Source organism: Leucoraja erinacea, chromosome 12 (assembly GCF_028641065.1).
Source record: "Leucoraja erinacea ecotype New England chromosome 12, Leri_hhj_1, whole genome shotgun sequence".
Classification (NCBI taxonomy): domain Eukaryota; kingdom Metazoa; phylum Chordata; class Chondrichthyes; order Rajiformes; family Rajidae; genus Leucoraja; species Leucoraja erinaceus.
This window is the reverse complement of record NC_073388.1, coordinates 51,239,639-51,264,127: the sequence shown is the minus strand read 5'-3', so window position 1 is coordinate 51,264,127 and position 24,489 is coordinate 51,239,639. Positions and strand designations below refer to the sequence as shown.

The 24,489-nt window shown below is 41.9% G+C and overlaps 1 protein-coding gene across 1 annotated transcript in view; it reads left to right on the top strand.

Moving 5' to 3' along the window:
- Positions 1-23,611, top strand: part of nexmifb (neurite extension and migration factor b) — a 341,266-nt gene extending 317,655 nt beyond the window's left edge. Inside the window, exons 4-5 of the mRNA XM_055644134.1 lie at positions 379-5,842; positions 21,538-23,611. Of these exons, the coding sequence (XP_055500109.1) occupies positions 379-4,679 (4,301 nt within the window). The 3' untranslated portion in view covers positions 4,680-5,842; positions 21,538-23,611. The remainder of the gene's footprint in view (positions 1-378; positions 5,843-21,537) is intronic.
- The last annotated feature ends 878 nt before the right edge of the window (positions 23,612-24,489 follow it).

The following is a 24,489-nucleotide window of genomic DNA, read 5'->3' as shown; positions in this document are numbered from 1 at the left end:
TGCCACAATGTCAGATTTTAATGAAAGATTAATTAACAAATTAAATGAATGAATACTTTTTGGAATAATGCTGAATTGGAGCCAAGATGAAAGCTAAGCTGTAACTGTAATCGTAATGAGATTTTAACAAGTTCTGCCATATCCTTTCAGTTTCCATTGAGATAATTGTAATTTGATAGCATTAATACATTCCATATGGCGCCTACCTCAGTTCCCTTATGGCAAAATGATTCCTCTTGACTGAAATTGAAAACATTTGTGTGTAATTTTTATTATCTCTCCTTAGTGATGCTTTTAAATTGTTCAGCTGCATAACCTTAAAAAGGGAACTGCAGTGTTGCAAGTTAACATTGTTTAGCTTTTTCTCTTCCCATCTAGAAACATGTGGAGCAGGGATAATCATGAAGTCTTACAGCGCAGCAGATGCTGCCGTTACCTTATCATCTTTCACTTCACCAAAAGAAAATGAACTTGGCCACAGGGCGTTATCGTTACCCACTTCAAAAGAGGGCATCACGTTGGACCCACCCTCTCCTCTGAGACTCGCTGATGTACCTGAGCATATTTCAAGTGATTCCTCCACACATGCCATTTCCCTTACATCTTGTGTTACAAAGGGTGTGGGTTATTTGTCCGTACCAGAGGATTCTGACAAAGCTCCATTTAGGTACACGGAGCCTAAAGGCATTTCGCTGCTGTCGGCCGATTGCTTGATGCAACAGAGCAGAACCTGTCTGGGCTGCTTCATTGAATCGAAAGAAAGCATCGATGCGGAGCCTGGAATAAGCACGAAGATAGGTGACATGAACAGGGACTGTGACACCTGTTCAGTCTCCGATATAGGGATTCAGTGCATGAGTACAGGAGAAAGTGCCAAATACGGTGATCAGCTCCTTTCCGACCAACTGCTAAGCTTCACAGTGCACAAGTCTAGGACTACAGACAAAAGAGATGTGGAGAAATCTGACAGTGAGTCAGAAGATATTACTCAAAAACATTACTACGAAGGATTACTGCTGGACAAATGCAACGGAGAGGAAGCTTTACTATCAAATCCCGGGCAGGATTGGGCTTATTTCGAGTCTTTTATTAGTGAAAGCAAAATCGAGCTACTTGATCTGTGCTCCAAAAATGAGCTCTCAGTCAATCTCTTTGCAGAGGAAGAAGTGGACAATTACATGTTTGATGATGAGTCGACTCTTAGCAGTGACGTCTGCTCTCTAAAGATTCGGTACGAATCTTTTCAAGACAATGTCAGAGAAAAGACAAATGCACTTCAGGAAGAGGCACAGCTAAGCTTTTTCCCTAACGTCGTTTCAAACTGCACAAAAAAGGAAGGCAAAGCCTCGGTTAAAATGAACCTAGATGCATCACAAATGAAATCGGATGAGATTGCTATTTGGGATGACGAGGACCAGGCAGATGAGAGAGTGGGACTGCAGAAGTACAGCGGCACTGTGGACGTGAAGCTCTATGCAACTTCGAAGAGAAATCACTTCTTTGAAACAAACAATTCAGTGGAAGACTCGGGAGAGTACAGCGATGACAGCTTTGGGACAGATTCCTCCTATGACACCCTTAAGGGCAGCATGGACAGCACTGGGTATCTGTCGAGGCAAAACGGCAACTGCTCTGGCCAACTAAACTATGCATTGCGTGCCAAAAGGAAAGTGCGATACAGCGACGACTACCTGTACGATGTGGATTCCATAGAAAACGAAAAGGTTTCGGGGAAGAAGGAACGGGTGGCGGATGGTCCTAAGAAAGAAGACGATGATGAATGGTGTCCGCGGAAGCGTCGGAAATCGGCTCGGAGAGGTCCGCCAGTTATTATCAAATATATTATCATTAATAGGTTCAAAGGGCAAAAGAATATGCGGGTGAAAGTAAGTAAAATTGATGCCACCGAGACGAGTGTTTGTCTAACAGAAGAAGCATTGGGTAAATACCAGAAGCTTGCCCCCTTAAAGGAATTTTGGCTCCAAAGACAACCAAAGCGAGTGTTGGCAGTGCGTACTGAAAGGAGGAAGAGGCTCCATTTGAACAGCTCAGTCTCTGATGTGTTTCTCGCTCACCCTGCCAAGAGGAAAGGCAAACCATTTGCAAACAGACACAGGGCTCGTAGGGTTCGGCTCGAGCTGGGCCCCAACAAGCAGATTGCATGCTCTTTTGACCCAGTTGAAACTCAGCTGTTGACTCACACTGAAAGGGAAGAGATGGCATTTGTCGACTCTCAGACGTTTGCGATTGAAATCCCGAGCTGCGCAAATGGACTGTGTTCCACCAACGTTACATCAGGGACCGCTTCGGTGCGAGGCAAACCACAAGGAAAGTTTGAAAATAGAGTGAAGGAGAAGGGACGGCTAAAGAGACTAAAGTTAAAGGCAGAAGCCAAACTGAGAAGCTCCAGCAAAAAGCACAGGGTGGCAGTGAGTGATGACATTGAGGCAGTGACAAACGCCAGCGAGTTGGTTTCGGCTGTAAGGAGGCAGAATGGTTCAAGTAGTCTTCTGACTGATGCTATTCATTGTGCTCCTGACAACACCCATTCCTCGAAGTTGTGCCATGCAAAGGCCGCTGCTAAGAATTCTTCTTTCTCATCGGCCACTTGCTCGGCTGACAAGTCTGTGCCGTCTGCCAATGCTCCAGCCACGATGCAAGTGATTCCAGGGGGGTATTTGCAGACGCTGCTGGAGGCATCTGACTCCATCGGCCACAATGGCCTCTCGTACTTCCCCAATCATTCCGTGGTTGCTTCCAAGCCACAGGACCGTTTTAACCCCTCAAACATGACGCAAAGCTGCGTGATGTCCCCTCCCTCTGAATCTGAGCAGCAGCAGTCCCCACTTTACCAGGAGGGGACGCCATGCTTTGAGAAGATGTGGCATGCAAAGCAAGAGTATTCAGCTCTCAGACCGCCTGCCATTCTGCCGATGAGTCTGGATGGTGCAGTGTCACTGCCAGCAGACGCTGCTAGCCTGTCAGGAACCATTACCGATACTTATCAGCAAATAGATATGCACAGTGATGGGCTTGTGCTTAGCAAACATTATTCCCACACCCAGCCACTGCCGTCAAATACCAGCTATCAATCATGCATAATAGAAGACGGTGATGGCAATTTTCAGCTCCATCAAGATTCAGTAGCTCCAGACGACTCTCGGCTCATCAGTTTTGATTCAGTGGGTTCTTTGTCAGCAAGCTCTAATAATTTTGGCTCTTTAAGTTTGAAGTCATGCGAAAATGATGGCGAGGATGACATGAGTGAAGACTTTCTGGCCCATTGCAGCCCCAAGCTAGTAATTCAGCAAAGCATTGATGAAGTTGCACCTCTGAAAGAATCTGCTGACCTCCTTGACATCTCCAACTTCACTCCAGATCGATTCAGGCAGGGGACACTGTCTGACATTTCTCCCCCAATTACACCTGATCTTTCACCTGGAATAGTGGGGCCAGAGGTCAAGCTCTTAGGCAAAGCCAAAGACTTTCAGGAGCAAGCTCAAGCTATGCTTGGAGAGCCAACTGAAATGGAATGGGGTGCAGTTCCCCAACCACATGATCAGGCTACTGAGACATTTATTTTGAATAATCATCAATTTCAGTTTCATTCCTTTAACAATGAAGATACCAGCGAGTTGACGCAAAAGGATCCATTTGAAAAGCAAGCAGGAACAGTGAAATTAAATAATAACAGAGGACAAAAAGCTAAAAGGAAAAGTGTCTCCAATAGACATGCGAGTCCAAACCAAAGCTCAGCTCCAAAAGGTACAAAGAAACCAAGGAAGGCAAAATCTACGAAGGCTACAGAAAAAACTCAAAACAGAAATAATTCCCGTCAGAATCCCGGGACTTGCAAAGCCCCCAAAAAATCAGCCGGTACTGCAAACTCTAAAAGGAGCGATGAAGTGCAGCTGCCTACTGCCAACCACAAGTTATTGGATGGTCTTGTTGGTAAAAACAACATATCACCTTGTGTTCAGTTACTCAATGAGTCCTTTCCACATCGTGGCCCTGGTGCTGTACGGGGTAAAAGACAAGCAGGGGGTAACTCCACCTGGCCTCTGAGTAAAAAGACAAGTGCAGGTTGGACTGGACACAATGCCAGCAACAGCAATAACCTGCTGGTTGATGATCAGAGGGAATTTGAAGAACCAAGTAACATACTTTCCAATATTGCTTCTGGAATGGCTGAAGTCCAGCGTTTTATGATGGCTTCCATTGAGCCAATATGGAGCCCTGGAAGCCATAACATTGTCTCAGCTACCTGCCAGTCAGTTGAGGCAAATAGCCTGAAGTGGAAAACATTGAATATTTTGGGTGGGACCACATCGGAAACAAAAAAGAAGTCAAGTAATTCTTCGCCAGCTAAAAACCGGAGAGCAACAGCCAAGGCCTTAAGTAATAAAAACCCTGCAAAGAGCACAGTTCCCCATACTACTGCCACAACTGGTCCTAACAATGAATTGAATTTCAGCTCTGGCGTGAGAAGTAGCAGTTTTGAACGAAGCTCTGACACCTCAAGTGTTCCTGCCAGCAATGGCCCCATACACAAAAAAATGTACCGTCACAAAGCAACGTTAAAGTTGTCAGCAGACGAAAAGATTAAGGTAAAGAGAGCAGAGCGAGAACAGCAGCACAAGGACCCATTTGTGGCAGCCTCTCTTGAAAAACTGAGGTAATACCCAGTACAGTGGCTGTGTTGCACCCTTTACTACCCCAGCACCTTCTAAGCCCAGGCACTGTCTCTTATTTTATCCCATTTTAAGCACGAATTGCATGCAAGAGGCAGTTTTCCCCCACCCCCTGCCCCCTTTCTCAAAAGGAATGATTTGCATGAGAACTCCTAGAATGGCAAACTTAATTATGAAATGACTTTTGTTCTGACTTGGCTGTGGTACAATTAACACAGTTGCTACTAACACTGTTATTTCACTTCAAGTTTTTTTTTCATAATCCTTAGCAACATTTTAGTAGAGTACATTTTCTACAGCTGCTGCAAAAAAAAAAAACAAGAAACCCTTTGAACCATGGAATAAATTATTTGGTTTTCCTGCAGCAAAAATGGCTGCTGTTTGCTCTCAGTGAAAAGGGGGCCTTTTGAGTTTACCAATGTTTGAAGAAGATTTTTGTTTCCGGCAAAAAAAACAGTTTAGTGTTCTTCAGGATAATGTTTCACACGAGAAGAATTGCTCAGAGGCCTTGTCAGTGATCAAACAAAAATGGAAGTGCTGGAATTACAAGAGATGTAATCATTGGGCATCTTGCAGAATTCAGTATCTTTAGTAAGCTTCAAGGTTCTGCGCTCTAAAGAGTGGTAGAACTATGCTTCACCAGTGACGTACCATAACACATGCACTACTTGCAAAAATCTGTGCCAAACCATGAACAAGTGTAAAGATAATTTTATGACAGTAGGAACATGACAACTTAGATCTTAGTTTTTTTTCTTTATATATGTTTTTAAAAAAGAGAGGGAAATAAAAGATGAATTGAACTTATTATTCCAGTAATATTATGGCAAGCCCCTTGAAGCACCTGCAGCTCCCTGTGGATTATGGCACCTCAATGGTTACCAAAACACTGACGGCTAACAAGTTCAGCAGTGGTTCCACTTTGCCAAATATGCTTACCTCATCTGCTTGGCAACGCGCTGACTCACTCTGGGGAGTCTAGATGGAATTAACTGGTTTGTGTTCAATCTGAGCTTTATCGAAAGTTCGACCAAGGGGTATTTCCGATGTTTGGACCAAGTCTGGGAGAAGCGGCAAGTGCCGTCTATGTACTGAAAGGACACATTCCTACCGTATGATGATGTCACGATGGACAATTGCAGTTCACTGAGGTAAGTGTCCATTTCAATAAAGTTGTGATGTTTATTTTTAAAGAAAAATTTCACTTAATTATTCTGATGGTAATTACATAGAAACGTAGAAAATAGGTGCTGGAGGAGGCCATTTGGCCCTTCGAGCCAGCACCACCATTCATTGTGATCATGGCTGATCGTCCCCAATCAATAACCCGTGCCTGCCTTCTCCCCATATCCCTTGATTCCACTAGCCCCTAGAGCTCTATTTAACTCTCTCTTAAATCCATCCAGTGATTTGGCCTCCACTGCCCTCTGTGGCAGTGAATTCCACAAATTCACAACTCTCTGGGTAAAGACGTTTTTTCTCACCTCAGTCTTAAATGGCCTCCCCTTTATTCTAAGACTGTGGTCCCTGGTTCTGGACTCGCCCAACATTGGAAACATTTTTCCTGCATCTAACATGTCCAGTCCTTTTATAATTTTATATGTTTCTATAAAATCCCCCCTCATCCTTCAAAACTCCAGTGAGTATAAGCCTAATTAGTTTTACAAACTCAAAGGACAGGGAAGAATGGTCCCGACCCGAAACATCACCTATTCCTTTTCTCCAGAGGTACTGTCTCACCCGCTGAGTTACACCAGTTTTTTGTGTTTATCCTAAGTTAGGATGTTGAGAAGCGGTTTGGAGTTGGTGAATTTGCTGGGTGTGATTCATTGTTACAGGGTTACAGGGTTACAAAGAGCTCAGTCATTCAGAGAATGCACTAATCTGAAAATATTTTGAATGTATTGTATTGCGAATCAAATCAGGTTGTGCTACAAATCAGGTTGTGTCTGAAGAAGGGTTTCGGCCCGAAATGTTGCCTATTTCCTTCGCTCCATAGATGCTGCTGCACCCGCTGAGTTTCTCCAGCTTTTTTGTGTACCTTCAGGTTGTGCTATGGTTGTATTTACTACTAATCTAAATAAACTTGGAATACACTGGCCTTCATCCCTCAGGTCGTGTATATCCAGGCCACTGATATAAAGATGAGGTGATTTTGCGCTTTAGAGGAATACAATGATAAAGGAGATAAACAACAGAGAAAAGACTGGTCATAGTTATTAGTAAATTGCCTGTTTATGTTGAATGGTGAGAGGAACAGAAAGTACAATTACGCCAGACAAAGGTTGGATGGCCACATATCTGTCGTTAAACATGTGAAATGCTAGTCATTGGGAAGCATGTTTAGGGTAGCACAACAGTACGACTGGTAGAGTTGCTGCCTCAGCACCAGAGATCTGGGTCTGATCCTGACCTCAGGTGCTGTGTGCATGGAGCTTCACCTTCTCCCCCTGACCCCATGAGTTTCCACTGGGTGCCCTGATTTCCTCCCACATCTCAAAGATGTGCAAGTTTGCAGATGAATTAACTTCTGCAAATTTACCCCAGTGTTTAAGGAGTGGATGAGAAAATAACATAAAATGCTGTCATTGATCAGTGTGAACCCAGTGGGCTGAACAGCCTGTTTCCATGCTGTAACTCTAAACTAGACTAAACTAAGTGTAAGATATTTCATCCTTAGTGGGGCCCACCGTCATTGTCTCGGCTATCTTTCCCCCGCCCTTCCAGAGCATCTTCAAAAGTCTCTTCGTACTCAGTGTGGCCTTGAGCAAATTTATTCCAACAAACCAACCCTACGATCTTGGCCACTTGTTTTGGAGTTCTCTCCCCCATCCCCCGTTTTTCTTGCCTTCCTTTGAAACCTTCTTCAAATTTACATTTGCTCAAGCAGCATTTTAATTGATGAACATTATCCCAATATTTTCCCTGCCCTATCATCTATTATTCTTTTCAAAATTGTTTACATAATTCGGTATTAAGGGTTCATTGTTGATCTCTTTCCTTGCTTTATCTTTCCCAGCAGAAGAAAGTTGGGGAAATGAGTTGGAGTAAAATGTTTGATCGGGATTAAGTGCTTTTGAGCTGGAGGTGAGCAGCTCCATGAACCAATTGCCCTCTTCCATCTCTTCACTGTGTCCTTGTGCAGTTGCCATTGTAACTCAATGTCTGACTTATTTGCTGCACCCTCAGTCGTACTGGAATGCACCCACTGAAGAACATTACGCTATGTCAAGTCAAGCCAAGTTTTATTCGTCACTTGCACATAAAGTGCAGTGATATGAATGTACAGCGAATGTACCTTGTAATAAATAATCACAAGGCAGCAAAGATAACTATAATACACTTTAGAATTGTGAGAGCATAGAGGTTGCCATTTGGACATTCAAGTCCATTCTGACTCTCTGCAATAACCATCTAGTGGGATAATCCCCAAGCACTTTCCTGAAATGTTCCCCCTCTTTCTGTTTCCACACACTGAATTCCAGATCATGATTGCTTGCAGTGTGAAAATGTTTTTCCTTGGATATTATCTGATTTTTATTCACCTAGTCTTCAATCCTTGTCCTCTGATTCTAAATCCTTCTGCCGGTAAAAATGGCTGGGACATCCCTAGGCTGCACTCACCAGACCCTGGCCATTGAGTGTCTTTAACCAAGGGGACCATCAACGATGAGTTTAGTTTAGTTTAGAGATACAGCGCGGAAACAGGCCCTTCGGCCCACTGAGTCCGCACCAACAAGAAATCGCCATACACCAACACTATTCCACACACACACGAGGGACAATTTGGAGTACTAAACTCAGTCTGATCGGGATTTTGGGCCGAAACGTTGCCTATTTGAGCTGGAGGCTGAGCCGCTGAGTTTTCTCCATTTTTGAACCTTTAATTGCCCTCAAACCTGTACTCTTCAGTGTGTCCTTGGACACCGAAGATCTCCGCCACGTGTAACGGGGGGTCTAGAAACTCCTTTGAGACTGCACCCTTGTCGTAATTGAACCCGGGTCTCTGGCGCTGAAAGGCAGCAACTCTACCGCTGCGCCACCGTGCCACCATGAGCTTGATTATGCCTTTGACATGTCTACACACTTTCAAGCAAGTGTCCTGGGTTAATGTCTCGTGCAGGAATCCAGCATTACAATTTCTTATCTTTAATATAGCGGCAAGACAAGAGAGAGGGGAGGGGGTGTAGAGAATGCACCAGAGGATCTGCTCTCAATGAAGAAATGAAATTAAGAATTTTTTTTAAAATTAAATAAAAAGACAAATTAAAAAAAGAAGAAATGAACGAACTTGCACAGACCAAAACATTTCACGTCGTTGACCTTTGACAACAAAAAACACTGAGAATAATTTCTTCCTTTGCTGTGACGCAATAATCATTTGCCCCCTTGTAGAATCTTCCAGATCCTTATTGCACTGATTTTAATAAAAATTAAACTGTCTATTTTTCACCCATAGTTATCAGTCCCTTAATGAGCTCTGGATCTTCCCTCAGATTTAAGAACCAGATTCCTTGGACTCTGTGGACAACAGCATCACCCTTCTACACTGGGCCTACTGACAAACCTTAGCTGCCTTTTGTCTGCTCCACTGCCCACTCACTCATTTCAACTTTAAAGTACCTAATAGGTACTGCTCTTCTGCAGATGTTTATAATATTTTGCAACTTCTGCTGCAGGCTGGCTTCATGTCTATCAGCTTGTGGATGTATCTTGGGAACCTCAAGTCCTGACCCTATTTCCATGGGATAGTGGAGGATGGAGTTAAAGGGAAAGGGCTTCTTAAATGTGTGAGCGTAGAGACCAAGGGATGTAAAATGAGGGTAGAAGAAATAGGTAGCAAGGTGAAAAGTAAAAGTAACAGGCAGACAAAACCAGGGCAAAAATCAAAAAGGGCCACTTTTCAACATAATTGTATAAGGGGTAAGAGAGTTGTAAAAACAAGCCTGAAGGCTTTGTGTCTCAATGCAAGGAGCATTCGTAATAAGGTGGATGAGTTGAATGTGCAGATAGCTATTAATCACTATGATATAGTTGGGATCACGGAGACATGGCTCCAGGGTGACCAAGGCTGGGAGCTGAGCATCCAGGGATATTCAATATTCAGGAGGGATAGAGAGAAAGGAAAAGGAGGTGGGCTAGCGTTACTGATTAGAGAGGGGATTAATGCAATGGAAAGGAAGGACATTAGTTTGGAGGATGTGGAATCGGTATGGGTAGAGCTGCGAAACACTAAGGGGCAGAAAACGCTGGTGGGTGTTGTGTACAGGCCACCTAACAGTAGTAGTGAAGTTGGAGATGGTATCAAGCAGGAAATTAGAAATGCGTGCGACAAAGGCAAAACAGTTATAATGGGTGAGTTCAATCTACATATAGATTGGGTGAATCAAATTGGCAGGGGTGCTGAGGAAGAGGATTTCTTGGAATATATGCGGGATAGTTATCTAAATCAACATGTAGAGGAACCAGCGAGAGAGCAGGCTATTTTAGACTGGGTATTGAGTAATGAGGAAGGGTTAGTTAGCAATCTTGTTGTACGTGCCCCCTTGGGCAAGAGTGACCATAATATGGTTGAGTTCTTCATTAGGATGGAGAGTGACATTGTTAATTCAGAAACAATGGTTCTGAACTTAAAGAAAGGTAACTTTGAGGGTATGAGACGTAAATTGGCCAAGATTGACTGGCAATTAATTCTAAAAGGGTTGACGGTCTCATGCAATGGACCCATGTAAAGACTGCATGTAGAACTACAAAAATTGTTCTCCTAAAAGAATAAATCAGGGAAGGTAGTACATCCATGGATGGGAAAATCAGGGATAGAAAGCTAAGGATGATGCATTCGCAGCATACCGTCTTTAACCAGCAGAGGAGGACCTTAATCAAAAGAAAAATAGATTATGAAAGTTTAGGGAACATAAAAACTGACTGCAAAAGTTTTTATAGATATGTGAAAAGAAAGAGATTAGTTAAAACAAATGTAGGACCCTTGCAGTCAGAAACAGGTGAGTTGATCATGGGGAACAAGGATATGGCGGACCAATTGAATAACTACTTTGGTTCATCTTCACTAAGGAAGACATAAATAATTTGCCGGAAATAGCAGGGAGTTGGAGGAATTGAGTGAAATCCAGGTTAGCCGGGAAGTGGAGTTGGGTAAATTGAATGGATTAAAGGCCGATAAATCCCCAGAGCTGATAGGCTGCACCCGCTGAGTTTAAAGAAGTAGCTCCAGCAATTTTGGATGCACCTAATAATCTTTCAAAACCTTTAGATTCTGGAGTAGTTCCTGAAGATCGTAACCCCAGTTTTTGGAACGGAGGGAGAGAGAAAATGGGGATAACTCCGTGGGAAACTGCTAGAGTCATTATCAAAGGGGGATAGCAGCACATTGGAAAGTGGTGAAATCATTGGACTCAGCATGGATTTACGAAAGGTAAATCATGTCTGACGAATCTTATAGAATTTTTCGAGGATGTAACTAGTAGCGTGGATAGGGGAGAACCAGTGGATGTGGTGTATCTGGACTTCCAGAAGGCTTTCGACAAGGTCCCACATAAGAGATTAGTATACAAACTTAAAGCACACGGCATTGGGGGGGTTCAGTATGAGCTTGATTATGGCTGGCAAACAGGAAGCAAAGTCTACACACTTTCACAATGCAAGTGTCTAGTGGGGTAATGTCTCGTGCAGGACCCAGCATTTACAATATTCTGATCTGGATGAGGGAATTGAATATAGCGGCAAGACACTAAGAGAGGGGGGAGGGGCTGTAGGAGGAATGCAGACCAGAGGATAGGCTGGGTGAGTCAAATGAAGAAATGAAATTAATAAATGTGAGGTTTTCCTTTTTTGACAAAAAAGGGACAAATATTATCTAAAAATTGGGAAAAGGGGGAATGCAGCGAGGACCTGGGTGTCATGGCACCAGACATTGAAAAGGCATTTCAGCAGCCGTTGAAAGCCTTATGACAACAAAAATTTGAGTATAGGACTGAGAATAACTTCTTCAGGGTCTTGGTGAGACCACACCTGACGTATTGCGTACATTTTTGGTCTCCAAATCTGCCCCCTTGTAGAGGGATCTTCACCAGACTGATTCCTGGGATGTCAGACTTTTATAAAAATTAACTGGATCTATTTTTATACCCTCTAGTTATCAGGAGATTAATGAGCTCTGGAAACTTCCAATAGATTTAAGAACCAGGCTAGATTCCTTGGACTCTGTGGACAAGTCCAGGACAAGGGGTCACCCTTCTACACTGGGCCTACTGACAAACCTTAGCTGCCTTTTGTCTGCTCCACTGCCCACTCACTCATTTCAACTTCAAAGTACCTAATAGGTACTGCTCTTCTGCACATGTTTATAATATTTTGCAACTTCTGCTGCAGGCTGGCTTCATGTCTATCAGCTCGTGGATGTATCTTGGGTTTCTATGTTTCTATGTTTCCACCTACTCTTCTGGCGAGTGAGAATACCTTCAACATCATCTCCTTAACTGGCCACATCTTACTCTGAACATAGAAAGCAATTCAATGATGCTTTATGCCAACTCCAACCTATGAAAGGTAGACACAAAATGCTGGAGTAAGTCAGCGGGACAGGCAGCATCACTGGAGAGAAGGAATGGTGACGTTTCGGGTCAAGACCCCCTCCAGACTGAGAGTCGATAGAGAGAGCACAGAGTAGAAATGAGGCACAAAATGAAATGAAATGCCTCACCTACAATGAGGCAGAGGTTCACCTGTGCCTCATCTACTGTATCTGCTGGTCCAATTGTGGACTCCTGTATATCGGCGAGACCAAGCGCAGGCTTGGCGATCATTCCGCTGCACACCTTCGCTAAGTCTGTCTAAACCTACCTGATCTCACAGTTGCTCAACACTTTAAATCACATTCCCACACTGACTTTTTTGTCCTGGGCCTCCTCCATTGTCAGAGTGAGGCCCAGCGCAAATCTGAAGAACAGCACCTCATATTTTGCTTGGGCAACTTACACCCCTGCTTACATGAATATGGACTTCTCTAACTTCAAGTAACCCTTGCTTTCCCTCTCTACCCATCCCTTCCCCCTTATCAGTTCTCTGATCAGTCTGACTGTCCATCTGATTACATTTTCAATCTATTTGCTTTGTTATCACCTACTCCTAGCTAACTTTTGTCTCGATGTCTCATTTTCACACCTTACCCTTCCTTATCTCTGTTTCCCCCTCTCCCCTGACTCTCAGTCTGAAGAAGGGTTCGACCCAAAACATCACCCATTCCTTCTATTCACAGATGCTGCCACAAATGCTCCAGCGTTTTGCCTACTCCAGCATTTTGTGTCTATCTTTGGTGTAAAACAGCATCCGTAATTCCTTCCTACACTGTTCCTAACATACTCTTCCTCTGAAATACTGGTCACCTGGTCATACTGTTTAAGGAGACCCTCATGGATGCACCTCACAAATTCTCCCCGTCTCAGCTTTATGAACTAAGTAAGTCCCAGCCGATATTGGGGAAGATAAAGTCAGCCACTGTGACAGGGTGTCAGAGGTTATAGGGAGAAGGCAGGATAATGTGGTTAGGGGGGAGAGATAGATCGGCCATGATTCAATGGCGGAGTAGACTTGATGGGCCGAATGGCCTGATTCTACTCCTATTCCCTTATGACCTTAACTGTTGCTTTAGGCATCAACCCTTGATCTATTCCACTGCCTTTGCTCGCTGTTGGGAGGTCAGTAGTACTCTCACATTAAAGTGATTGCACCTTTCTTACCCATGTTGCCTCAGTGGCGAACACTTCAGTCTGTCCTCTGAGTGGCATTGTGACATTTTAGACATTAGATAATAGGTGCAGGAGTAGGCCATTCAGCCTTTTGAGCCAGCACCACCATACATTGTGATCATGGCTGATCATCCCCAATCAGTACCCCGTTCCAGCCTTCGCCCCATATCCCCTGACTCCACTATCTTTAAGAACCCTATCTAGCTCTCTCTTGAAATTATCCAGAGAACCAGCCTCCACTGCCCTCTGAGGCAGAGAATTCCACAGAATTCACAACTCTCTATGAGAAAATGTATTTCCTCGTCTCTGTTCTAACTGGCTTACCCCTTATTCTTAAACTGTGGCCCCTGGTTCTGGACTCCCCCAACATCAGGAACATGTTTCCTGCCTCTAGCCTGTCCAAACCCTTAATAATCTTGTATGCTTCAATAAGATTCCCTCTCATCCTTCTAAACTCCAGAGTATACAAGCCCAGCCGCTCCATTCTCTGAGCCTATGACAGTCCCGCCATTCCGGGAATTAACCTTGTAAACCTATGCTGCATTCCCTCAATATCAATAATGTCCTTCCTCAAATGAGGGGATCAAAACTGCACACAATCTGCTCTTCGATCTGCTCTTCCACCTCTCTATCATATCTGAAGCACACTGCTTGGCCAGTCACAGACTGTGTTCGAAAAAAAAGTTCCCCCAATGTGCAGAGAGTGGATGAGAAAGTGGGATAACATAGAACTAGTGTGAACGGGTGATCGATGGTGGGCTTGGTCTTGGTGGACCAAAAGGCTTGTTTCCATGCTGCGTCTTTCAACTGGACGAAAACAACACTCCTGGTTATGGAGTGGCAAATTGAGTTGTCACCTTTTTAGTTCAGAGATACAGCGTGGAAACAGGCCCTTCCACCTACTGAGTCCGTGCCGACCAGCAATCCCTGTACACTAGCACTATCCTACACACTGGGGACAATTTACAATTTTTTTTTACTGAAGTGAAATTAACCTAGGAAGTGTGGGAGGAAACTGGAGCACCTGGGGAAAGCCCACGCGGTCATGGGGAATACATGCAAACTCCAGACAGACAGTACCCGTAGTCAAGATCGAACTCGGGCCTCTGGCACTGTAAGGCAGCAACTCTACCTCTGCACCACCGTGCCACCATCTCTGTATGCCCCATTAAGGGCTTTTAGTGCATGTGTGTGTAACGTTCCAGAGAGTAGTTACAGAGAGTAAGTCAAAAATAAATGTTGTTATAAGCAAGATATTTGCAAGACTGAAACACACATCTGAGTATATTGCATCAGTGAAGAAATCTAATAAACTTGAAATTACAAGATTCCTAATGCAAATCTCTCAATGTTTTTAATTAACTTTCTGGCAAAGGATATTAGTTCCAATTGATAGACGATGCTTTGAAATTTTAAAGAAAATATGATCTTCTAAAGTTTTAAATTCACCATAAGACAATTATAATTATCTTCTGGCCGTTATCATTAACTGTGTTCATTGTCTACAACACTGTGTTACACAATGCCCAGGGTGCTGGATTGTGGTTTGCTAATTATGATTTACACATCTCAGGAGATTCAAGTCAGGGCGATATATATGAGAGAGGTGAGGTGTTAATTAATCACCAATCTGATTCATTACATTTCATCTTTGGAGACCAGTGTTTCATCTGGTTCCTGGGAGAAAAGATAAAGAGATGGAACTCTACCTGTAGATCGATTATTGTAGGGAATTTATAAGTTAATTGAATGAAGGAATCTCCGCAGACTCAATTCAAGATCCAATTTTCAGAGTTGGCAAATAATTCCGAGGTTATTCCTGGCGTTTGTAAATTTAAATCATCGCTAAGAACGATATTTGCATTAAAGCAAAACTGATGATTGAATCATGAAAACCTGATAGATTGATTGTGTCCATTGTAAACCGGCAAGCACTCAAGCAGTTTGAGATTCACTACCCATTCCAACCTTGCTATTCTAGTGCCACTGTAGCAAAGAAGGTCGGCACATTAAACGTTGCCCAGTTATACTGTTTCAAATTCTAGGTTATCTTGTTTCAAGTCCAGGTTAGAAAATTGTAATGATACTCCTATATGCATCGCTGAGTATTATATCCTGAGGATGGGCAAGAAAATGTTTTAAAATTCATCACAAACCAAGCATCCAAATTGATTATTCACCACAGAATATTGTCTCTGTTGCATTAGACAAATATTTCATGGTTGAATTTTAATGTAAATTGGTTTTACAATGTACCAGTTCTTGAAAGTTGTCATTAACACTGAAGTTTAAAATGAAAAAATACAGAGCAGCATAATCATATTTTTAATCTTATCATTAACTGGCCAGCAGAACACTGTTTTACCCATTGGCTATGTGTTGGAAGGAACTGCAGGTGGTGGTTACACCAAAATAGACACAACAAGCTAGAGTAACCCAGCAGGACAGGCAACATACCCAACAGGTAGCTAGTTATTCTCAAGTGATTCAAGCCTGGGCAGTTTAATTGAGAGAGGTGAAACTGTCATGAGATCTGGAAAAAAAAGAGTCAAGAGTGTTTTATTGCCATTTGTCCCAAATAGAACAATGAAATTCTTACTCGCAGCAGCACAACAGAATATATAAACAGAGTACACTGTAAACAATATGATAAACAAGCAAAAAAAGTTTGTGTGGGAAAAAATCTGCAGATGCTGGTTTAAATCAAAGGTAGACACAAAATGCCGGAGTAACTCAGCCAGTCAGGCAGGGTCTCTGGAGAGAATGAATGGGTGATGTTTCAGGTTGAGACCCTTCTTCAGTGTATGTGTATATATACATATTCACATGTACTCACACACCCACAAACCCACACAAACAAATGTACACATACAAAAAATCAACTAATAGTGTTATGCAAATCCAGTGAGCAGACATTGCAGAATTTTCCATGCACTGCCTGCCTGGTATTTACTGAGGATCAGTTGTGATGAATTAATAATAATAATATATTTTATTGTCATTGCACATGGGTGCAACGAGATTTGGTATGCAGCTTCCATCCGGTTGTCGTAACTTAAATAACTAATACAATTTAGATACCCCGAGAAACATGATTTATAAAAAATAAAAAAAAAAAAAAAGAGAGAACAGTAAAACAGTCTAAAGTGCAAATATGTCTGTGCCGGGTCGATGTGCATGAATACAGTTCATGGGGGTGGGGGGCACTCAGCAGGGCCGGTTCAGAGCAGCGATAGATCTGGGGATGAAGCTGTTCCTGAGTCTGGAGGTGCAGGCGTTTTAATGGAGAGTTACATTTCTGTTTCCTGAAAGATGGACTAAGTCACTAAATTTGGACACAAGAAACTTCTTTCACATTTTTGTCACCCCGGTATAGAAAATATGCCATTAATCTGGAACGAATGCAGGAAAGGTTTTACGGAGAATTGTCAGGGCTCAAGGACAGTTACAGATTGAGCACGCTGGGACTTTATTCTTTGGCATTCAGGTGGCGGAGGGGTGATCTTATGGAGGTGTAAAAAAACCACGATGGTCGTAGAGAGGGTGCATGCACACAACCTTTGTTGGGGAATCAAGAACTGGATTTAAATGACATAGATTAAGGTGAGAGGGGAAAGTGTGATAAGAAGCTGGTGGTCAAAGGTTTGACAGAGGATGGTGGGTGTATGGAACAAGCTGCCAGACAAAGTGGTTGACGCAGTTACTGAAACAATATTTAAAAGACATTTGGACAGGTACATGGATAGGAAAGAAACACTGTAGAATGAAGGGTCAAATGCAGGCAAATGGCACGAGTGTCAATGGATCCATATTTGGGCCAAAGGGCCTGGTTCTGTGCTGCTTGAGTCTAAAATTAAAGATTGAGGTGGCAAAATTTGAAGTTAAGCCTGGCACCAGGAAACAAGAAACTTAGATCATGCTTTGTAGACCATCGATGATAGTTCAATAGCTTTTCGGAGGAGGAAGTGAAACAAAAACAGTGTAGATTTTGTTTAATAAAAGAATCAATCTCTGTAAGGGGAAGGATTATCTTTAACCCTAGCTAGAGCCTTATGGGGTTGGAAGCGGAGCTAGATATGTCCAGCTGAATTCCCAATGAGGCAAGAGGGTGATCCTACAACAGTGTGTCAAATCAGGTAACTAAAGAGATTGAATAATAATCGGCATTTTCTCAGCAATTTAAAAAATATTTAAATATTTTAAAAGTAGGCTTCCTCTAATGGCTCATTTGTAGTGCTCAGGCCCCAAGTCAGATTGCTTGAGTCAGCTGATTATGGCTGTTTTTTCCAAAGGACTACCGCATGTCTCCTGTGGAGTATGTGTGGGATGCCAGACCCTTGCTTGTGCTACTTTCCAGGGCCTCTTGCTACAAAGTACTTGCAGGCATGTCTTCATGAGCTCATCATTTTTGAATGGCTCAGAAAGATGAGCGTGTAAACAAGCACCAAGCTAAGATGTTTTACTGCATCCTGTAGTCATAACTTTTATCATTACTTTTGTCATAATGCACAAAAATAAATCACCTCATTTTCCAGAGATGATACAATGCATCTTAATAATGAAACATGCACCTTAAATCCTGGCTCCATATTGAACTATTTCATCTGTATAGCAGGCAATATTAAACTGGGAAGAGGAGGAAATAATGATCATGGTTACTGGGAACATAGCTTTCTCTACCTTTTTCAATTGATTCCAGTTTTCATTTCTACAACTGACATAATGCAAAGCCATTCCTGTGACAGTGAAGTCATCTATATATGAATTGTTTCCCCAGTATGTCATGGATTAAAGAACCAGTCATAGTTATGCTCACAGGTTTGATGAGGAGTAGAACATTCGCTTTTGATATGTGTTTCTACAACGAGGAAAATCGACATCATTTCTTAATAGCTGTATACAAAGCCATTCCTGGACTTGGTTTATACTCTCTAGAATTTAGAAGATTGAGAGGGGATCTTATAGAAACTTACAAAATTCTTTGGACAGGCTAGATGCAGGAAGTATGTTAGGGATGGATTAAGGAGAACCAGTCATAGTTATGCTCACAGGTTTGATGAGGAGTAGAACATTCGCTTTTGATATGTGTTCTTTCGTAAACGAGGAAAAATCGATCACAGCTAATTTGGCTACATCGCACAGCAATATCCCACTAACTGCAACAACTCATACGACCAGTGCATTAGTTTATGTTGGTTGGGAGATAAATATTGGGAAGCTCATCAGTCAAAGGAAATAAAGGAACAGAAAATGGCCATTTGACCCATTGTCAATAATGTTCTTTAGACTAATCCCACTTCCTAGTTCTCACTCTGTAGCCTTGTCGTTATGCTGCTTCAAATGTTCCACCAGTTGCTTCTGAAATATGATTAGAGTTTCTGCCTCTATTTTCAGGAAATATTCCTGCTAAATATACTTCAAATTATAAAATTACCTCTTCTAATCTTTCACACTTGTCTGAAATCCAGGGGCCCTCTTTCACGTTCACCCAGTGCAATTTTATATTCTTTGATTAAATCTCCATTCAGCCTCAAACACAAACAAAAATGCTGTACACTGTCGTCATGTCAGACGGCATCTGTGGAGAAAGAAAATCAACATTTCACATTTTCATGAAGGGTCATTGACTGAATTATTATTTTTTTCTCTCTCCACAGATACTGCCTGACCTGCTAAGTAAACAAAATTGATATTTTTTTCTTTCCGTTCACCAATATTGCAGTTTTTTACTCCATTCTCAAGTGGGACTCCAACCTGCAAGCTTCAGAGTTGGCTATCAATTGAGCTGTGGCTGTTATCTGGTACAGGCAACTGCCACAGCCGTTTGAAGAAGGGTCTCGACCCGAAACGTCACCCATCCTTCTTTCCAGAAATGCTGTCTGCCCCGCTGAGTTACTCCAGCATTTTGTGTCTATCTTCCATGATTCAGTGAATGTTTTTCCATGTTTGGGGTGTCTGATTAAAAAAATGTGACTTGCCATGGAACAAAGGACTCTTTTGTCGATAAAAGCCGGTCCATTTTTATTTTGGTTAAGATGGCACTTGGGCTTAATGGAAGAATAGGGAGGATTCAATGAGTGAATATGGAAGAGATTTATGAGGATGCAGGATTTATGCTGTGAAACAAGGTTGGAGAGGATTAGTGTTTAAGAAGGAACTGCAGATGCTGGAAAATCAAAGGTCGACAAAAATGTTGGAGAAACTCAGCGGGTGAGGCAACATCTATGGAGCAAAGGAAATAGGCAATGTTTCGGGTTGAAACCCTTCTTCAGACTGATGTGAGGGTGGGGGGGGGGGGAAGAAGAAAGGAAGAGGAGGAGCCAGTGGGCTGAGGGAGAGCAGGAAAGGGGAAGAGAAAGCAGGGACTACTTGAAATTGGAGAAGTCAATGTTCATACCGCTGGGGTGTAAAATACCCAAGCAAAATATGAGGTGCTGCTCCTCCAATTTATGGTGGTCCTCACTTTGGCCATGGAGGAGGCCCAGGACAGAAAGGTCAGATTTGGAATGGGAGGCGGAATTGAAGTGCTGATCCACCGGGAAATCATGTTGGTTATTGCGAACCAAGCGGAGGTGCTCGGCGAAGCGATCGCCAAGGATTAGTTATTTGCTTGGGAGAAAGTTAACTGAGATATTAATGTGGTGACTTGGAAGAGCCTAGTCCTCTCAGTGGAGAACTGCATTAAAGAATGCAAATCTCAAATAAAATCAAATAAAATCACCAAATGCAGGAAACACTTAGGAGGCCAGGCAGTATCTGTTGAGAGTGAAACAATGACCTAACATTAGAGCATAGATCGAAGGAATATGAAGGATTATGGAATTGAGGAGAATGTTTTGCCCAGAGGCTGGTGGATCTGACGCTGTTTGCCTGAAATTGTGGTGCAAGTTGGATATGAAGAGTCTAGCTCCCTGACCTATGGACACTGACCAAAGTAAGAAGTAAAGAGAGTTCTATTAAAACCAGCACAGAACCATTGGGCTGAACGGCTGCCTTCTATATATATATCCATATGTTTCCATAATTCCGAATAAGGAAGAGATGATTGGTACAAGAGATGAAAATGTGATTTCAGAAAGGTTACTGTATAATATTTTTCAACTGCAGAATTTTTTAAATTGTCAGAAGATCTGATGAAAGTTGGCAGATCAGTATGTGTGGCTTCCCTTTATATTTGTTCCTCCTGATTTGTTTTTGATCAGCTCAGTCCTGCATCAACATCACAACAATTTCCCTTCTTCATATAGAGGCAAGAATAGAAATGTTGCCAAAACCATAGCTACTTGATCATTGGGGCGGCACGGTGGCGCAGCGGTAGAGTTGCCGCCTTACAGCGCCAGAGGCCCAGGTTCGATCCTGACTATGGGTGCTTATCTGGGCGGGTTTGTACGTTCTCCCCTTGGCCTGCTTGGGTTTTCCATGAGATCTTCGGTTTCCTCCCACACTCCAAAGACGTACAGGGCTGTAGGTTAATTGGCTTGGTATAAAAGTTAATTGTCCCTAGTGCATAGGATAACGTTAATGTGTGGGGATCGCTGGTTGGTGGTTCCGCGCAGTATCTGTAAACTAAACTAAACTAAAATCAGCCATTGAGGCCCTACAAACAAATACTCACCCATACCAGATCTCTCTGTCTTGCTGGGAAATAATCCAAAGTGTCTTGCTTCTTAGCTCTTGAAACAGCATTAGACCAGTTTCCAAGAGTAGCATTCTAGACACATGGAGGTGACCTCGACATCAGTTAGCAGGAGTGCCACCTGTGCTTGCATGTGGATCCTGCAAGGGAAATGTACTCTGATTATCAACAGACCTGCAGAGTGATCAGACCACAAATGTAAACTATTATTACAATATAAAATCATTAAACTACCATATTTGGTTACATTTGCCATTTCTTCTTTGACTTCTCTGAGCAAGGCTAGTCTGTCGGACTAGCCTTGTATACCCTGAACTAAACCCATTCTGCCCAAAAATGTACCCTGTATTATAGAGTGACTGTTTTGCTGCTACTTTGGGACCAATGTTTGCTGTCCAGTTTTGGCTTTAATGTGTTTTTTCTCTCTTCTCTCTGGCCTCCTCAGTCAAATGCCGGGACCCAGGGTGAAACTCATTGGGTTGCTACAGTGAACACATCTACCTACAGATCTGGCCATTAACTGCTTGTTGCCTTTCAAACTTCTACCTTCTGAGATTTGAATATACAATATACACACAGAACTTATGAGAGAAGCGGAGGTACCACTGAGCTGCTCGTGTTTCACGGCCCTAATATAAATGCATTTCCTAAATGAAAGGGAGAAGTGAAAACTCACAGAATGTAAAAATAAAATGTTTTGAGATGTATCACAGTACAATGCTAAAACATTTTAGTATTGTTTGCCTTTCTTTAGAATGAGCTTTATAAATATTGATCTGTAGAGTTAAAAGAGAATTCTAAATGAACTTTGACGTCTATAAATTCTTGTATATTTTTCAGTGTGCCAATTTGTAATATATTTTGTAAGTGTATATTTTTCTTAGAAGTGCTGTGATGTGTTTGGATGTGTGCGTAACCCTCTTATTCCTCAGGGTGTTAATAAAAGGACATAGAGTTACATTAACTGCTCTGGAAAACCAAAATACCGAAGAGAGAGAGAGAGAGAGAGAGCGAGAGAGAGAGAAAAGGCAAGCATTTTGTGGAGGTTTTGTAATAAGCTGAATACTGTTGTGAAAGAGTGTAGTGAAACAGTGAAAAAAAAACACAAAAAATGTTTGCAAAAAAAAAAAAATTGTGGGCTCTTTGCTATTTTATAGACCCTTTCTCTTGTAAATTATTCTGACCAGTTTTTGTTGTATTGTTGCAGAGGTTTTAAATATTTGTGCTTTCAAATGCTGTACGGTACCTGTAAATGTCATTCTTGTTAACTTGATGAGTTTTTGTAATACTGTCATTTATCGAATAAATGTAAAACAGAAATTAACATTTTGAAAGAATGACTCTATGAAGACTGCATAAGCTATAGTTCAGAACCAGATCTGCATCGAAAAATTTAGCTAATTGACATTTTTGGTGTAAATTACTTTTTTAAATAAAAGTTGTTCGAAGTCAAACACACTACATTTTTACGGTACTTGGAAAATATGTTTTGTTGTTTTTATGGTGTTGATGCGGATAGAATTCTAATTTTTAAATCCTGTTTTTGCTACTGAATGCCATTCCCAAAAAGGCAGCTTTAATCTTATTATTATTCAAAGCTGCAGTATGTTATATAAAATATAAAATACATAGAAATATATTTTGCAAGTGGCCTGTGTTGCAAATTTGTCACTCACCCAGTACAGGTTGGTCTGCTTCTATAATATATGGTATTGGAGAATTCTACAATAGTAAACATGTTCCTATTTTTCTGATTCATTTGGCTCTTTCTCTCGCATTTTACCCCCCAGACATTTATCATATTTGTTGCTTTGTGCCAAATTACTTCTTCCTCCACACTCCCCCCTCCCCACACACACAAAAAAAAAATCCTGTTGTGGAGAGGCCAGTAGATTAAGTGCCATGTTTTATTGCATGCTGCTATCCCTAAGCACCTGATTTTAAAGAAACGCTGTATATTATGTAAGCCAACAATTGTGCTGGATTGAGTTGCAGATTGAAGCAGCCAGAAGATTCACACAGCACTGGGAGAGAACTGTACTTGACACTTGCTTTTGTGGGACTTGATGCAAATTCAGTTATATGTAGTACAACCTTTGTAATATGTTCCAAATCTGTATATTTGACCATATTTTACATTGAGTATATATAGTAAAATATGAATATATCTGTTGTAAAACTGCTGTAAGAAAATGTGATTATATACTTCAGGTGACACGCGGAATATGTAAAACTGAACGAAACGTTTGATATTTGTTTTCTGCTGCCTTTTTTTAAAAATCAATGCATTCATATCAAGTAATTATAATTTTTAATTATATAATGTATTGCAGTTTTAAATCTAATTTGAAGGGAAATTCAGAAGAATACAGGAAATGCTCTAAATAGCACTGTCTCTGTAAGCTTATAATGAACCCATTGGGGCTCAATTTTCAGTAGTTGTTTGAGTGTGTGTTTGAAGGAACAGTTTTCTGCAAGTATTGTTAAATATTTATTTTGTATAAAGTTTGTGAAATGGTTGCATTCACCAGTGTTTTCTTTATTGTCTGGGCCATAGCCTATTGCCTGCAATCACAATTTGATGGAATGACTGCAAATGAGATGAATAATTTCTTATGTTGAACGGCATTGGCAGTTTCTTCCCCTTAAACTCATGCAGAAAATCCATATCATTGTGCTGAAGTATGTCATGTTCCTTTAAATAAAAGTATAAGCAAAGCGTAACTGACATGCATATATGCCTGAGGTATTGAGACGTTCAGAGACCTCTTCCTGTCCGCTAATCAGTGTTGCATACGCAGTGTGTGATGCTGAGATTGCTCTTGCAATCAGATGGAAAAACTGGTATTAAGTGGGCAACAATTTTTCTTTATACATCACTTTCAAGATAGAAAATTCCAAAAAAATGTAAACTGTTTTGTTGATTGACAATGGCTGGATACTGGAGGGTCCAATGCAGAATGGCAACACAGCCAGTAGAACTGAACCATTGCAGCCCCATAGACTCGGGTTCAATAATGACCTTGGCTGTTGTCCAACTCTCTATAGCTGCATGGGTTTTCACTGGGTGCTCCTCTTTCCTGCTGGAGTATCATTCTTTGTAACAGCCATAGACATTTAAACCATGGAAGGGGTCAGGAGTTGAGGGAGCATTCAACCTTTCATCAGCTTTCTTCAGTGACTCTCTTCAGATTTCAGCAGATTTAGAAAAAATTGAAAATAGTAGGCCATTCAGCCCTTCGAGCCAGCACCGCCATTCAATATGATCATGGCTGATCATCCAAACTCAATACCCTGTTTCTGCTTTTTCCCCATATCCCTTGATTCCTTTAGCCCTGCGAGCTGTACCTAACTCTCTCATTCCCCCGTTCCTGCTTTCTCCCCATATCCCTTGATT